At 50.1% G+C, this 17,547-nt stretch overlaps 1 protein-coding gene across 13 annotated transcripts; it reads right to left on the bottom strand.

Moving 5' to 3' along the window:
* Nucleotides 1–3,109: 3,109 nt before the first annotated feature.
* Nucleotides 3,110–16,958, bottom strand: SF1 (splicing factor 1). 13 transcript variants are annotated; one of them, XM_060302963.2, is made up of 14 exons: nt 16,185–16,958; nt 14,704–14,832; nt 11,901–11,976; nt 8,723–8,875; nt 8,435–8,524; nt 7,898–8,081; nt 7,695–7,810; nt 7,483–7,590; nt 6,577–6,757; nt 6,044–6,317; nt 5,650–5,709; nt 5,346–5,525; nt 4,399–4,603; nt 3,110–3,965 (listed from the first exon to the last, which is right to left on the bottom strand). In XM_060302963.2, exons 1-14 carry the CDS (start codon nt 16,564–16,566, stop codon nt 3,836–3,838), a joined length of 2,268 nt encoding a protein of 755 aa, XP_060158946.1. In that variant the 5' UTR covers nt 16,567–16,958; the 3' UTR covers nt 3,110–3,835. The 13 variants fall into 13 exon arrangements, with proteins under 13 accessions (XP_060158946.1, XP_069902197.1, XP_030689584.1 ...); XM_070046096.1 differs by having other exon boundaries at nt 6,040–6,317; nt 16,536–16,956; XM_030833724.3 differs by having other exon boundaries at nt 16,536–16,955.
* Nucleotides 16,959–17,547: the final 589 nt, after the last annotated feature.

The following is a 17,547-nucleotide window of genomic DNA, read 5'->3' as shown; positions in this document are numbered from 1 at the left end:
GTGGGTCAGAAACGTATGGACCCCAAGCGGGGGAAACTGCGGGGGTGTGGGGATGGTGGTGTGCTGAATTGGGCGATTGGGATTGACATGTATACACTGATGTGTATAAAGTTGATGACTAATAAGAACCTTCTGTATAAAAAAAAAAAGTGGGCCAGGTTCCCAAATGTGACTTCACCCGTAAAATGGGAGCTCCTGCACCCCGGGAATGTTACACCATTCCTCCCCAGGGCCTGGCAGCTACAGATCCTTCCTTCTGCGGCTTTGGCTGCCCCCAGTTCACTGCTGGTGTCCTGGCCCCAGCACTGATTTGCTGTGGGAACTTAGGCTGGTTGCTTTACTTTTCTGAGCCTTTAATTCCTTCAAGAAATGTATACTCTCAACTGAGAATATAACTCCCTGCTTCCTCCAGCCACTGCCTCCTAGTCTTGTGGAGGCTGACCTCAGATCCTGCTTTGTTCTTTGAGCAAAAGGAGCCCAGGGCCTGGAGCTATTTCAAAGGATGCCTGGGCTTCCTGGGGCCGGGCGGTGGGCCGGTGGAAGGGGAGAACTGGGTGCTCTGGTCTGAGGGCCAAGAAAGCAGGTCAGAGGCCGGGACAGCAGCAGGATGCTATCGAGTCTGGTTCAAGGAAGGCCAAGCTGTTTCTGAGGACTGTGCCTCTGGGGAGGTTCACCCCACCCTCCACCAAGCACCTGGTCTCTGCGCTTGGCCAGCATGGCCCGTGGTTCCTTGTGGAGGGCCGGGTAGAGCTCAGAAGCTCCTTGGTACAGTTGTCGACAAGGTAGCGCCAGTTCCCCTGTTGTCACCTCATGCCCCAACTGTGGCTGCGTGCTCTGGCCACACAAACCTTTGCACTGACCCCTAATTTTCCTGCCACTATGGACCTGCTCCTAACAGAGCATTCCTAGCTTCTTATCCTGCTCCCCATGTCAACTCAATCCACGCCCCCTCCCTGCTCATCAACTTAGTGCTCACCCCGCCCCTGCACTCGAGGCACTTGCTGAACTGGGACACATCCTGTTTCTCTTGGGAAACAGATGTACTTTGAACTGGTTTCTCCAACTACCTTTCTTGTGGGCTCTTTCGGTCTTTGTTGCGTCATTGGCATCCACTCAAACTTTCCAGTCTTTTCCAAAGGTGACGCCACCTCAGGAGACCCTCTTTTATTTTGCTTCCCCCAGCCCAGCAGGATGGAAGCTTGAAGGCTGAAACTGACCTGTTTCCCCAAGTCCTTCTCCCCTTTCACCCCCATTAGTGTTGCATGCATAGATTTTAAAGAACCCTGAGAGCACCTTCCCAACTTGAAATAACTCAAGTTGTTTATATCCGACTAGGTTTCTAATCAGAAATCCTGCCTCCTTCCCGGGACCCATCTTGGGTTCCTCCAGAGCCCTTGGCTGGGTCTCAGTAACACAGCCCTGACGGTGACCTTTCCCAACCGACATTCCTTTCACCAACCTAGCTTTGAGGGGGTGGGGAGACACTGCTGCTGCAGCAGAACAGAAACAGGGTCAAGTAGAGGGCTCTTCTCTACCCTAGGTGTCCAAGGCAGGTGGGAGAGCACTCCTCCCTCCCGTTCCACCACAAAGGCAGGTGCTTGCTGTGGTTCCGAGGGCCAAGCCTTCCTGCTGTCTCTCTTCCATTTCAGGGCCTTGAGCTGCTTGGAGAAAGGCCACTGATGCCTCCTTCATCCACTTGTTACCCCCCCAAAACCTTAACGAAAGCTGACAGCAGGGAACAGAAAGGGAGTGAGCCCAGGAACGGAGCTGGCCCCAGGGGAGAGAAACGGAGATAGCTGGGCTGTGGTTAAGTCATTTATTGATTTTATTTCTAAAACCCACATAGCGCTACTTTGCCTCTTCCAGAGCTTCAAAGAGCTAATTAACTGCCCCATGAGCCCACCAGGGAAACCAAGCTTGTGGGGGGAAGCAATGAGATGAAGCCGAAGTCAAAGAGAGTTGCCAGGCCCCAGGCCCTGCCCCCATTCTGTCAGCTAAGAACAAAGAGAAAAGGTCTCCCTGCTACCTTTCAGTCAACTGAAGTTTAGGGCTTGCTTAGGAAGACCCAGGGAACAGGTCTGGGTTCTGAGGCTTCATTAACCCCTGCTGGGCCTACAGCAAACACAGGCACCCGGGATGGGGCCCAGACACGCAAGGCTCTGCTCCAGATAAAACAGCAGCGGCCAGCCCCAGCCTGAAGCTGGAAAGCAGCCCAGGCCAGCGTTGTGCCGTCCCCGCTGGCCAGGAGCCGTGGGCAACAGAAGCTTGCTGTCCCTCAGCCTCCTGGAAGGAAGGAAAGCTAGTGGGAAAGGGCAGGCCCCAGCGCAGCTCTCCCCAAGGGAACTGTAGCAAAGCAGCAGCAGCTGAACAAGACCCTCACTGCCCCATGTTATGTCCTGAGATGTACTTTTCTGGTGCCACCATGGGCCCTATCCACCACCCCAGACACCAAAGACCAAAACAGCCTGAGACCCTCTGTGAAGTGCTTACAAAGCACAAGGTGAGTCCCCTTCTCCTGCCCCACCTCTCCCCGAAGCCTGCAGTGTGGCAGGCTGCGAGTCACCAGCAGAGAGAGAAAAAGCCACTTGACGGTTTTAACTTTAGCAGCTCTGAGCCTGACAGGCAGGATTAGTTGGCTTGACTTTAGTGCCGATGCCTCCCTAGGCCCAGGACCTCACAGTCAGGTGGCAGCTTCCAAGTACAAATCACAACTGGAGCTCATCGCATGGGGAGGTCCAAGCCCCAGGGAAAGGCCTTCGAAAAGAGAGACCAGGGAGGGGGTCACCAGGTTCTCAGCCATTAACTACTAAGGCAGAGGGAGGAGGTGGGGCCGCCCACACACCAGTTTCCCTCAGCGAAACTACACAGGGAGGTAGATGGGGGCTTCCTTAATGAAGGTCCCAGAGACTCTCCAGGAAGAAAAGGACAAGTACGGCCAGGAGCTGAACGCAGGTAAGGTAACTGGTGCTGGTGCTGATGGTGGCAGAGGGGATTTAAAAGAAAAGGAAATAAACAGACCCAGAAAACCACACTGCTCTTTTATTCAATGGAACATCCATCCCCCTTTAACGCAGTGTTGAATCATACACCAAAAAAAAAAAAAAAAAAAAAAAAAAAAAAAAAAAAAAAAGCCCAGAGAAATTTCTGCAGATAAACCAGTGAAGAGAACGCGCATTATACATTATTATCAACATAATCACACCATTAAGAGGAAGGAGGAAAAAAAAGAAGCAGAATGGAAAACAAAGGGCTCAAACCCCTAGACACTGCAAAACACTGACATTTGGGACTAAAATAAATTTGAAAAGGAAACCTTCCAGGAAAGAGAGGAACAAATGGAATCTGAGGCAGCTCAGGTGCTCAGGGGCGTGGAAAGGGCGCTCCTGGCTGGCAGACAAGCCCACGGCAGCATAGGTGGCCCCGACTGCTGGCAGGGATGCCAGGACGGAAATGGACCCTGGACCTGGGGTTCAACCCGCTAGTCTACAAAGGTGACAGAGACAAAACCCCACGCTTAAAATTAGGGGAAAAAAAAATCTCAGGGCGACTATGGCACCTTGAAAATCTTAGAACCAAAGGAACCCCCCACTAGCCTGACATTGGTGGCCAAAAGCCTTTGCCTAAGAACCATTTGTTCCTCTCTCCTTAGAAAGAGAAGAACGAGGAATGAAAAAGGGAAAGGAATCTAATTGCAGCAGAAGACCGGGGAGAGCATCTCCTTGGACGGAGTCTGAAGAAAGGAAAAGATAAGGAAATAACAAAGGAAAAAGAAAAAATTAATAAAAAATTTCACAATATGGAGCCAGCGTGTTCCGATTCCGTCCATAAAAATAACTCAGGCTGCTTTGCCGAACCATCCTGTCCACCAGGGGCGCTGCTGAGGCTGTCTGCCTGGAAGGGTCACCAATGGGCGCGGAAAGTCCTCACTCTCATGGCTCGGGCCATCGCCGCCGCGGGGAGGGATCCTGGCGGCCCGGTTTGGGGAGAGGCAAAGGGATTTGGGTGAGGAGAGAAAGAAGACAAAGAAGACACTCGATGCTACGGGGCGCCAGGAGAGCCCAAGCTGGCGCCCCTACTACCACCTGCCCGTTCCTAAGCGAGGCCTCAGTCGCTTGGCCCAGCCCGGTGCGTGCACACACACACATGCGTGCACACAATCACATGCGTGCGTCCCAATGTCTGGCTCCATATGGTGAGGTTCGGCGTGTGTTTAAACGAGACCAATTCTCTCTATATATAATATATATTTTCTTAAAAAACCGAGTCTAGTTCTGTGGTGGAGGCGGTGGGGGAGCTGGAGGCATCCCGAAGGGTGGCATGCCCGCCACCCCCATGCCCATCATGGTGACAAAGTTAGAAGGGTCCATGGGAGGCGGAGGAGGAGGGGGCGGGGCATACATCATGCCGGCGGAACCAGGCGGCGGAGGCGGCGGAGGGGGAGGGGCCCCGGGCGGCAGAGGCGGCTGGACCCCTGGGGGCAGGGGCACCATAGTGGGGTTGCCTTGCATCTGAGGGGCTCCTGGAGAAGCTGCGGCAGCCGCCTGCTGCTGTTGCCATGGCGGGATGGACCCTGTGCCAGCGCTCGTGGTGGTAGTCGTCGTATCTGGGGTGGTAAAGAAGCCCAAGGTCACACGCGCGGGGGCACACCGCGGCTCTCTGCGGCTGCTGCCTTGGGATGGGGGGGCGAGGGACGCCTGCTCCTGGCTTGGCATGCGGTACGGTGGTGGGGGGCGGGCGGGCAGGGCTGTCCTGGCGATGGGGGTGGAGGGGTGGGCAGGACTACCCTGGGGTCAGCCTCAAGGTCTCTAGGCTTAACAGAGTAAGCCCTTTGTCACCAATGCCCCTGGAAGGGCTGAGGGGAAGGTACCAGACACAAGAACCGGCTCTGACATCCTTCCGCCCATCCGCCGCCACCACCGAACGGCACATTCAACCTCAAGGCCACAGCTACTCTCCCCGCTGCCCCCGATCCCATCCCCACAGTCTCTCAGGCCCCAATCACATCCCTCTGCAGAGCAGGCATGCACCACCCCAACCCGGGCCTAACGCGTAGGCTTGGGCCAGCCAGCAGCTCACCCAGCAGAGCCTGGACTTCTGGCACCCTACCTATGATGGCGGCTCCCCTCCAGGCCCCCCCAAACCTCTCCCCAGACACAACCACACCAAACGTCAGCTCTCCTCCCCGAGGCCCCCGGGGGCCACGAGGCCCTTCTGTTTACCCTGCAGCAGAGACCAGAGTCTCACCCCAAGGTGTCTGCCTGCCTGTCTGCCAGGGTCTCTCATTCCTCTCAGCCCCCTCCCCTGCAATCCCACCCACCCCCACAAGCCCAAAATATTCCACTCACTTTGCTGCCATGGCAAAGGGGTACTGGAAGCCATACTGCTGCTGGGCGGAGGGGGCGGTGGAGGCTGCTGCTGCTGCTGCTGCCATGGGGGAAGAGGACCAGAGGGAGGGGGTGGAGGCTGCCCACTGGGAGGCGGCGGCGGCGGCGGCATCATGCCCATAGGTGGTGGCGGCATCATACCTGCAGCCAGGTGGAGACAAGGGTGAGGCCTCAGTGGAAGAGAGGGATTTGCAACAGAGCCCCCACTCACTCCCAGGCCTGGGAGGCGACACCCCAAAGTGAGCAAACGGCCAGGTTCCATTACCTTTTCCTTGATGCAGGCGATAGACCCCAGAGCCCACAGGCGTACTTCCCAGGTACTGATCTTGATGGAAGGAAAGAGCAGGAACTTAGCAGGACATTGGAACTGGCCAGGGAGGATGCCGCCCCACCAGCAGCTTAGCCGCACAGCTTGCAATCACTACCCGCACAAGAGCAGTTCTGGGACTCCGCCTCTAAGCAGCAGGCTTGTGCCTACCCCACACAGAAGTCCCTCCCTGAACCAGGACGGAACCTTCTTCCTGGCCTGGAGCCCAAGCCTTGGCAAGAGACTCAGTACCAATACCCGACGGCTCTGAGACCTGCTTCCAGTGTGCAGTGACGATACAAACCCTTGCTTATCCCAAAGCCCCAAGGTTTCTGGTCTGACACTTACTTACCCATTGGAGGAGGGCCATGGTGCCCAGGTGGGTGGGGGCCCTGGTTCATCGGTGGTGGCGGCGGCTGCATCCAAGGAGGAGGGGGTCCATTCGGGTTGTGCTGCATGGGGTGTCCACCGTGCCCGCCCGTCAGGCTGGGTAACGGGTGTGGGAAGCTGTGCGGGCCACCTCCGGGCCCACCAGGGCCACCTCCGTGCATGCCATGGTAGGGCCGACTCTCTGACGGGCCAGAATTCATCCAGGGTGGGCGGCTCTGGGCAGTGGACATGAGAGACTACGTGAGAGCATTCCCCGCCAGCGTCCCTGCCTGCTCCCCCTGGTGGCAACACTGTTCTTTCGGCTATGCCACAGGACCAGAACACAAGGACAGGATCTTCCCCAAACTGAGAGGTCCCCAAACATTCCTGACGTCCCGAAAGAACAATGTTGCCGCCCATGTCCACCTGTTCTACCCAAAGCACCTGGCCACGTTCCCCCAGTCTCTTCAGAAGACAAGGGGGGCCAGGCTGTAAGAACCAGCCCTTGAAGCTCACCGGTGGAGGTGGATTGCTGGCGGGAGCAGCGGGCCGAGGTGCACTGGCCAGGGGTGTGGTGGCAGGCCCAGAGGTGGAGCCCACAGATGCGGGCACAGGTGCCTCCCCCAGTTCGGCCATGAGGGACAAGTATTCTTTATCCATCCGCGCTTTATCCTGAGCTGACTGGGGGTCACCAGGCCTGAAGGTGGGGTGGGGGACACAAAAACAGAAAAGGAAAAAACCCTCCTTAAGATAGAAACCTTTACTCTGAGAAATTTACACAGAGAAAGTTCTGAGGAATTCAGTCACCCTTTCTAACCCCTTCCTCAAAATAGTCTCATCAGCTTTTCAGTTCCATGCCCAGCTCTGCCACTGGGATTACATGTACCTCTGCCACAGCAGAGACCCTTAGGGCAAGCACAGAGGAGAGAGGAAGCACCAGACCAGAGCCAACCACGCCAGCCAGGAAAGCACAGGTTTTTCTACAATAGCAAGTTTCATCAATTTCTACATTCCAGGTCTGAGGGAAGGAACATCTATGCCAAGACCGGAGCAACTGCCAGAACTTCCTTAACAAAGCTTTTTATATTTGCCACCCAAAGTAGAAAAACATTGCTATCAAATGCTGGTTCGCAACTGGTCGGAACTGCACAGGATTGCTGTCTTCTTATACCCACCTTAAGCAACAAATGGCAGTTAACATTAAGCCACTGTGAAAACACCTATACCCAGAAGGAAAGTTTTCCAGTTTCCCTGGGCTCAAGATAAGCAATAAAATAGGGATGTTTTGCATCAGCTGTTTCTAATCATTCTGGGTTTTCGATCACACCATTACAGACCACATTCACAGAAAGAAAGCTTCTCTTGAGTCTGCAGGTTAACAGGAACTGTCTTGTATACCACGGGCTACCAGGAAACCCTCACCTTTGGAATTTGCAATCGGAAGCAATGTGGCCAGCCCCTCCACACTTGGTACACACTGTGGTATTGGTAATGCTGCGGGTCTCCGAGCTCTGCCAGGGTCTTAAGATCCTGTTGACAGAAAAAAGTCACCTGAAGGGCTATGGCCAATCACCCTTCTTCCATAGGTTCTTCAGGTCTCTGTGCACTCCCCTCTAAACTAATCACATACACACCTGTTATCATCTTCCCGAAGGGTCCCATTCAAACGAGCCAACTCTCGAAGCTGCATCTTCCGTAGATCGTTCTGGTCCTCAGGAGTCTCGATACCCTGCTTCAGAATGTTTCTTATCTGGTGGAGATGCAACGGGCACAGTTATGTAAGTCCTGGGACACCACCTAGAATTCTGGCTAGAGGCTTCCTTTCTGGCTCCCTCACCTGTTCTACTGCTTTCTTCACATTCTCCATGGTATTGGCAGTAACCAGGGCATGAAGCGGCTCATCTTCTCCTGGCAGCATCTGGCCATCTTTGCGCCCGACTTTCCCTTCTTTCACAGAGCCTTTCCCCCGGATCATGATCTTGGCATTACACTCCTTCTCTATGTTCTTCAAGGTGTTCCCTCTGTCAAAGGCAGAAAAGACCATTGTCATACCTGACACACAAATTCACACGCCAGAGTGGCTCGCTGGGCACTGGAAGGAAACCATGAGTGCAGAGAATGGGATTTTCCCACCAAGAGCTCCATGATCTCTAAGTTAAGGTCACAGACACAGCAATCCTCAAGATCTGACTTCCCTGCGGTGAAATGGGGAAGTTAAAAGAGATTTTCTCACAAAAAGGCATGCACTCAGCCAAAGTGAACATCCTACCAAAAACAGGAAGATAAGCCACCAGTGGCACCCAAACAGGCACAAGACAGACACATCTCCCAGGTCCTTAGGAATTCTATATTCCACAGGATAGTAGTTACTCACCTGGGCCCAATCAGCAGCCCCACAAAGTTGATTTCTGGATACTCATCTTGTGGAATCATTACTTTATCGCTCACACGTGTTGCTGGAGGTCTAAGAAAGAAAAGACTCATAGACTCTGCACGCTTCCAAGATGACACAAGTCGACAGCTCTTCTAGAACTAACCCGACACCACTTGTTAATTACAGGTGACTGGGGGTAAGGAATAAGAGATTAGTACCAAAATTGCTCTACCAGACCACACCTAATCCGCAGGTGTCCTTGTCCCAGATCACCTGGCCCCCACTTACTTGTAATCTGCAGGTGGCTTGAAATCAGGGTTGAGGGCAACCATTTCCGTGATGAGGTTATGCCGCTCCTCTTCAAGCTTTTTGCGGGTGCGGAACTCGCGAGTGTTAAGCCGCTTCCCCTCGCTATTGTAGATGGGCTCAGGGGAAGGGGACCTGTGGGAAACAGACCACCATCACTGTTCTGCCTTCACTTTTCTCTCATTCCCACACGGGCTAAAATAAGTCTTCCCCAGCCCCTCTGCCTCTCAGACCCTAACTCAACACTCTTCGGAGGAACCGACCATAACGTGTGCTATTCACGATCGTGTGGAATGAGGAGGTGGAAGCTGGCTTAGCATTAGGGGGACTGGGGTGTGTGTGAGAAAGAAAAAAGTAGTTTTGCTTCTAAAAGTAAGAGGGAAAAAAAGTCTGTCCTTCTGGGGGAAAATCTCTAGATTGTAAATGGCAAGGACAGTATCATCCTCTGGAGTCTTCTTGCCAGATATGAATTTGCTTTCATTTGAAAAAAAAATAACATTACAACTTTATGAACCACGGAAACCCCAAGTTTAGGTAAAACGTTAACTCTTGCAGAGCTCATGTCCTATCAGGAAGAGAGTCTACACCCCTACCACATAGTAAGTCTGAGCTCTTTAACCCAATGCAACTGGGACTCAAGGCTACTGCAGCTACTTGGCCCCCACAATGGAGAGAGATGGTTCAAGGCTTCGTCTCTGCTTTTCCTTCAATGGCCTGGCTGGCTGTGTCCAAGGCCCAGGAGGTCAACCTGTTTTCTGGCTGTTCGAGGTTGGGGAGTCTGGGTAGAGAAAACGGTTAAATTGCTAAAGCAGCTTCTGTGAGAGGCTGCAAATGCAGATTTGGTCAAGTACTTGTCTAGGGTCTGAACCTGCAAACAGCAAGGGGAAAACCTATGATTCTCCACCAGAGTTTACAAGTCCAGAAAGCAGATTTTCTCTCTCTCTTTTTTTAAGGAGTAAAATGCTGTTGCTACAAGTAAAAAATAGTAATGATAAAATGGTCAGTTTACCACAGCTGGATTTTGCGGTAATTAAAAAAAAAAAAAAAGAAAAGTTACACTCCTAGAATTCTGAGTTAAGATTACAAAAAGGACCATAGCTTGATATTCTGAATGAAAATTTAGTAGCAGCTGCAAGAAGGGAAGAGACCATGTGGATCAGGTTATTTTAAAAACATCCTGAAAGTAGTCAAAGACTCCTATACCCTTGATTTAGTTGAGAGAACCTTGCCTAGTTGGAGAGCAAGGACTGAACTCGGCTGCTCCCACTGTCTTCAGCCTAAAGGGAACCATGTCATACCACGTTACACACACGATGGAATAAAAGGTCAGGTTTGTTCATGGCTAATGACGACTAAATGACACCTCCGTTTCTAGCATTTGTATAAACTGTTAGCACAATCCAATAATAGTGAACAAAAACAAACATACCCCAGCTTATTAGACTATCATCTTACACATTTAAGTCTATAAGAAATTTTAAAGCATTTTTAACTGTGCAACTTGAGCAAAATCAAAATGGCATAAAGTGGCTTCATACTGAGAATACACCTTCTTAAGAAATAATCTTAGTAAGAAACTCATATCATTTCCCTCCAACCTGGGTTCTTTCAAAGCAAAACCATAAGGCATTAATTAAGGCCTCTTTCAAACTGAATACAAGGGAGAAAAAAAAACTCTGCTCTGTTTTTATTTCTAACATGTTTGACGTTTCTAATTCCCACCTCATTCATAGCTGCCTAGATTAAGCATTTCTGGCTAATCACCAGTTTTACCAGCACCAAATTGGTCATTTAAAAGCCCCGCAACAGTGAACCTCTTTCCAAATTGTGGAAGTGAAAGGCAAAAGCCAATATTCTAGAGGTCAGATTGGCCCAACTTCTTCGCTTTGAATAGGCATTGTATTATAGAACATCTAGTTTCTAATCCAAATTCTCCAGGAAGCAAAGGTTTGTTAAAAATTCAACTTTTTGAGGAATTGCCTGGTAACCTGTAGACATGCTATTAAAGGGAAAAAGGCCAAAAAGGCACTAACAGTTGTGGTCTACAACCTATGATTCAAATCTTAAAAAAAAGTCAAAATATAAAACATAATACAACCCTCCAACCAAAATCTACTGGTGAAAAAATAATAAATTTAATTAAATAAAATTAAAAGCGTCAATATGGAGAAATAAGTCAATTTGTTTCCTGACAAAGGGCAGCAGAAAGATGCTTAAGTGAGTGGCTTCTAAAACCATTACATCATCTTCCTGATTTAACAAGTTATTAAAATGGGTAACAAAACCCAAAACACTACTTTTTTAAAGCAAAGTGTTTTGAACTATGCTGCATGCACTAAGAGAAACTTCACCGAGAGGGAGGCATACTGCCCTTCTATTAAATGGACCAGATTTTAGCTGCTCAAATATTAACCTGCCAATAAAATTCCTGTTTAAAAAGTTCATTTCCCTCAGACTTTTTACTTTTCAGAGGTGAGAGAAATCATAAACTGAAATGACAAGACCACAGCTGTTTGAAGACCACACTCCCTTAAAAAAAAAAAGTAATTTAGGGTTGGTTGCTTGCCTTCCCAAAACAGGTGAGAATATTCTGGCCCCTCCCAACACCCCCAGGCAATGGCCAAGGCTGAAAATTAACTGGCAGTGAAGGAAGTTGGTTAGAATCTTGTCTACTTTAAAACCATGTCAAAACCATGAGCAAGAGACTGCAGCAATGAGCTAACCAGAATGAATTTCTGGCCTTCTCAGATTCAGTGATGTTCAAAAATATTCTTATTCCCTACATTGTGTAGTACCTGTGAGGAAAACTTTACACGTGGGCTGTCAGCCAAAGCAGGTACTGAAACAGCTGGTTAACGGGCCACCTCACTGTCCCTACCGGTGGGTAAATCAGGTTAAAAATCTACAGGCTTACCAAATGAAAACCGGTTGTCCGTTTTCCTGTAACTTTCGATTCTGCTAGTAATTAAATTTCATTCCAATTTTCTAACTGATGACTGACCATATATACTGCTAATTTACACTCTAGTTCCCAGAATGGTCACAGTACCAGTCTTCTTACTAGGATTTTATTGAACTGACACAACATGTTGCCACCAGTAAAACGTATTGAGAAAAAGGTAAAAGCGTTACTGTCAGCTGGTTAAAACTGTTTCCCAACCTGTCCTCAGGGTTAGGGGGGATGCCCAGGTCTCCTGTGCGCAGTTTACGAGTCAGGTCTTCTATCTGCAGTTGCACTGGAAGAAACCAGGTTAGGAAAGAAAAAAAAAGGATGGAAAAAAGACAATGTTACCAAAAAACATCTCAAATCTCAACAACAAGCATGAAGAACTCGGAGACTTTGAAAGGGACGACTGATCAGTGAACACATTGAGGCAAAAACCCCAACCACCTATTGGCAGGAGTCCATTTACATCTATAAGTATCTTTCACTTCAAAATGGTTATCACTTAAGGAAGCAAACAATTTGTTGGAAGAGGGGTTAGCAGTATAGACTGTTCGCTAAGGCTAACATCAAAGCAATTATTAGGAGGTGTCTCACCTCTCCGTCCCCACCAAGGCTTGCTATACAATTGGTACCCAGAACTAAACCACGTTATCACCAGTATCCTGTTCCCACCAAATTACATTCTTGAGTGCAAGACTCTTAGAGTTTATTTTTCCTTCATTAAATATTAAACATAACCCAAAATGAGACTCAATTAACATGGGACAAGGAAAAACACCAGTTAAGCAAAGATCATTTTCATTGATACCAGGCTTAAAATTCCTTAAATAAGACATTTAATAACCAATTCAACAATCTCATATAAGTTTGTACAGAACTCTTTGTGTAAAACCAGATCCAAAGGATCTTCCAATACCTGTTGTTTCTTATTCAAATTTTATGACAATCCATATACCTTAATAAACCAGTAACCGTTAAGATGCAAGAAGTCTGTTTTTAGACTTGCTCCTTATGCAGGGAGTAAAAGTAGGGGTGCAGAGGATGAAAAGTGTGGGTCAAGGACAGTATGTGTGGCCCTCAGACCTTGACAAATGAGGCTGTATGTGAAAAAGAGAGATGAGGGTTTCACAAAAGTTCAGTGATTCCAGGGAAATATTACCCGGATGATTTCTCAAGATAATGGCACTGCATAGCCAAACCACTTTCTTCGGCATGCTGAAGACCACCTGTTTCTTACCTTTGTAGCATCTGAGTGTTGTAAACAGATACTTCTAAATAAGGGCAAGTTTTACTGGGTTGGGTTAAAGTTGAGTTTGCTCCAAGAATTAATGCATGTCTAACCCCAGACACCCTTCTAATTTTAAATACATCCTACAGGGATATATCACACAGCCACTCAAACTCTGAAGAAATGAAAATCCACATTAATATCAAGAGAAGATATTGGGGGTATTCTGTACAAGGCAGTATGTACCATGAAAGACAGAAATGCAATAAGACACACATGGGCCCCTAAGCTCTTTTATGCCAGAAATGTTCTGACTTGGCAGTCAAGTATTAGCTCAACAGCTCAAGGTGAAAGTCACCTTCATGGAGATAGGCAGTCATCTTAACTGGACTGTAGGGGTGTGGGATCTGATCTGAGGAAATTGTTGGCACTTAAATCAAAAGGCTGCTATCTTCCTTGGAGCAGAGACCTACAGTAACCTAGGCTCTCATTCTCTCTACTTTGATTATAGCTATAAACAGCCCTTAGGGCCCAGAGCATTAACTCCCTCCAAGGGAAGAGAGCGGGAGATGTAAAGAATGAGTTTGTTTTTCCCATTTTCTACATCTGCTTGTGTCCTTGGGATATCACTCCACTAGGAACATTTTCATAAGGTTATCAAGACCCAGACCAGTCAAATATGAGACATAAAGGGATGGGTGGGAGTAGGTTGAACAGTGGGGAGAGAATTATTAGTATTGTAAAAAAGAGACAGACAATTCCAACACCTCAAAATTCTCAGCAATCTAGAAACACAAGAGATTAAGATCCTCAAGAACAACGGCCTTGAAGTTTTTTTTATTCGTGAAGGCCACAACCTCACGGGTCTAGGAGGCGTCTGCCCTAATTTACTCCAAAGGGGATGTTTACTTGGTTAGTAAGAAATGCTTATCAAGTGAACTTTTTTGAGACACCTGCACAAGTACATAAATAAAGGTAAAACTTGCATTAATAACCTTGTATTTAAAAAAAAGGTAATTTTGAGGTTAATTTCATTTCTACTGTGGACATTCTTACTTCTCAAAATTTCTCAACAGTTAAGATATTTTATCCTAACCACCTCATTATTCCATATCCAAGCAGTATCCCTTTCCCTGCAGAGTTCTTTAGTAGTAAACCCAAGAGCCCTCATTTCAAGACAGCTCTCCACAAAAGACCAAACCAGAAAAGATGCTAAAGGAAAGGTTAAATTCAACAAAATGGTAAAAAAGGGGTGCACTGTAAACACACTTTCAGAACCACTTTTTGATTAAACTGAGCTTTTTTTTCCCTTTTAGGAAGTACCTATAAAAAATAAAAGACCACATTTTAGGGAAGGGAGGAATGTGAAATTATGGTGAAAGCCCATGCTGTGAAAAAGGTACTTGGTTTACAATACCTGCAGTGTTCTCCAGTGGGGCCGTGTCCAGAGAGGCATAAAACACTCACCTCATCAACTGGCAATGAACAGCAGCTGAAAAGGGTGGGGTGGGGTGCTGGACTGGGGACTATTCTCACTCCTAAGTGGGCCCCTCTACCCTCCTGGCACTCATGGAGAACACTGCTGTTACCAACAGACCAAAACAAGGAGCTACAAATGCAGGACTCACAGAGCAAAAACTGATAGATTATACCAAAGTCGCAAGTACACCTGACCATACCTCCTCTCAAAAAAGAGAAAACTTTAAAGTCCCAAACTTTCAACAGATAAAATGTTGCTCAGAATAGTAACAATCCGAAAATGCATTTGGGTGCAGAACGTGTATTTACCTATATAAGCTCTTTCTTGTTCCCGAGTAAGTCCAGGGGGGATAACTGTAGGCATTCCTGGAATCACCGTCTTCTGTTCCATTGTGTCTTGGTTCCAGCGGCTCCTCTTCCGCTTCTTACTGGGAAAGTCTAAAAGAAATAAAGTTCATCAGATGCAAATATAAACTAGCAAAGAAAGTGCCAACAAAAGTTTAGGATGCTTATGATTATTACACACAACCTCAGCAGACTGTGAAACTGAGAGCTTGACCTAAAATGGAAATGGCAAAGAATGGAAGACAAACCTGAGAAGTCAAGAGACATGGCCACTAGAAGGGGACCTGGACCTGGGTCTGAAAAGTTAACATTTCACATTTATAATTTTTGCCCACAGAAATTCTGTGAAGTACGTAAACAAGGTAACAAATCTCAATGCATAAAGTTTCAAGTAGTAAAATAAAATATTGAGAAGATAATATACTACGTGGTTGTCCATAAACACCTTAACAGCCCCAGAGAAAATAAGAGTAGACTAAACACTCAGACAAGCCTGTAAAGCAATATTGGGACCTGCTGGCTCCTCCCACCTCCCCATTAGCCACCTGTCTAAGGGGGCCAAAACACAACTAAACCTATAGTTACTAACTGAAAAAACTGGATTCTTCCACAAGATCACTTTTTTCTCAGAAATTTCTCAGAAATCAGCATTCAATTTTCCCGGCCAGTTGGACATTTAGTGTCTAAAAGATGCATCAAAAGTTCAACAAGGAACAAGCTATACAAAAACAGCCAAATCCTCCTTCTCCAGTACACAGGCAGAAACTCCCTAGCATTCAGTACACAAAAGTGTTCTTCTCGGGGGCCAGACCTAGGGGGAACGCCTCAAGAGGAGAAGGCATGTCACATTTCTTAGGTAGACAAAGAGAGATTAGAAAACGTACAGAATTTCCTCCCCCAAAAACAGCCACAAAAAAATCAGACCCAACCATCCTCTGAAGACTTTCAACCTCTTTGGTTCTCTGTAGTGAAAACCCTGCCTTACCGTAGCAGTCGAAGAGCTACTCTGGGTACTTTTCTCCCTTTAGGACTCTTCTACAACCAGGAAAAGGACGCTCCACGTCATCAACTGACCCTTTCACACCCTCCAGACTTGCACACCCAACACCCCATTCACTCACTCGACCCCCTCCACACCTCTCCCCTACACCAGGATGGAGAGCAACAGAGAGTCCCCCCCACCTAGGCTTTCAGGCTGGCCGCGAAGCCCGGCCGCCACACTGCGCCTGCGCGCAACAAACTTCCTCCCGCCAGGCCCCCACCCCTAACGCGCGTGCGCACTCGAGGCCCGAGAACTCGGCCGCGCGCCCCGTGGCGCCTCCGCCCGGGTCTCCCCGTGCGCGCGCGCCCCAGCCGCGTGCAGCCGCCGTCGCCGCCGCCGCGCGCCCCTCAGCCGGCCGGGCCCATCCGCGCAGCGCCTGTCGCGCTCTCTCGGCCCGACTCACCTCCTCCGCCACCGGCCGGGCCCGGCTGCTGGTCCTGACGCGGCGGCTGGGGTGGCGGCTGCGGTGGCGACACGCGCTGGTAGAGCGGCGGCGGAGGGGGCGGCTGCGGCGACGGGTACGAGGAGCCCGGGGAGGGCGGCGGCGGCTGCTGGGGAGGCGGGGGGGGCGGCGGCGGGGGCGGCGGGGGCGGCGGCGGCAGCGCCGCGAAGGGGAAGGCCGCGGTCAGGGCCCCCACCGAGCCCACGGGCGGGGGCGGCGGCGGCCCGGACACCAGCAGCCCCGTCCCAGGCCCGGGGGCAGGCGGTGGCCCCGGCTCGAAGCCCCCTTTGGGGCCAGGGAGGCCCAGCTTACCCAGCGGCGTGGCGTTCGCTCCGGTCGCCATGGCGCCCCCCAGGGACCGGCACCGGCGGCTCCTCTTCGGCGGCGGTTTCTCCTTCGCGAATCTTCTGGGGGGAGGGGACCTGACTGTGCTGCCGCGGAGCGCGCGGAGCCCGTCCTCTCACGCGGCGGGCGGCGGCGGCGGCGCGAGACGCACAAAGAGGGAGGAGAGAGGGCGCCGCGGGGGCGGGTCGGGGGCGACGGGGCCGGAGCCTGGATTGGGCCGGGCCGAGGCAAGGGGTCGAAATCGGCGGCCTCCGATTGGCGGAGCCTTAGCCCTTCTCGATGCGCGCTGGGATTGGCCGGACCGTTAGGCCAGGCGAGGAAATGGCGGCTGAGCCTGGAGAGCTGGGAGGTGTCGCAGCGCGCACTTCATTTGTTACTGCGCGAACTGAGCTCGGAGTCCAGAAGGGAGGGGATAGGGTGGGGCAAACTCTGTGACGTTTGGGGCCAAGAGCTCTCCCATTGGCTGGAGTTGATGGAGTCAATCAAACTCGGTTGCGTCGTAGTGTCATGGGATTGGCTGTCGCTGGTTCGATTCTTTAGTCTACTCCCTTCCCCCGGGGAGTAGTTTCGCTGGGTTTAAGCGCGAGGTCGCAGCGCAGAAGTCCGGGCGAAGGAGATTTAGGGTCGCGGGGAACGGAGCAGCAGTGCGCATGCGTAGTTGGCGCAAAACCCGCCCCCAGCACCTGGCTTCAGCTTCGGTCCTCGGGTCCGACGCGGAAGCTCTTGGTGACGTCAGTCCTCGATTCCGTTCGTAACCCGGAACCGAGGGACGGGGGAGGGGCTGGCGCGGGCGCGTAAACCAGACTCGTTGACAACTCAGGTAAAAGGGGACTTCCTGCTTTTGAAAAAAATTAAAGTGGAAAAAACAAAAGCTATGAAATAGTCTTGTTGACGGATTAAGAATGATATCTGAGCCGATGGAGGTACATATATCTTACGTGGAAAGCAATATGAAGTTGTCAATTCCAAAATTAGTTTA

Source organism: Globicephala melas, chromosome 8 (genome assembly GCF_963455315.2).
Source record: "Globicephala melas chromosome 8, mGloMel1.2, whole genome shotgun sequence".
NCBI lineage: Eukaryota > Metazoa > Chordata > Mammalia > Artiodactyla > Delphinidae > Globicephala > Globicephala melas.
This window is presented reverse-complemented; position numbering and strand designations above follow the sequence as displayed.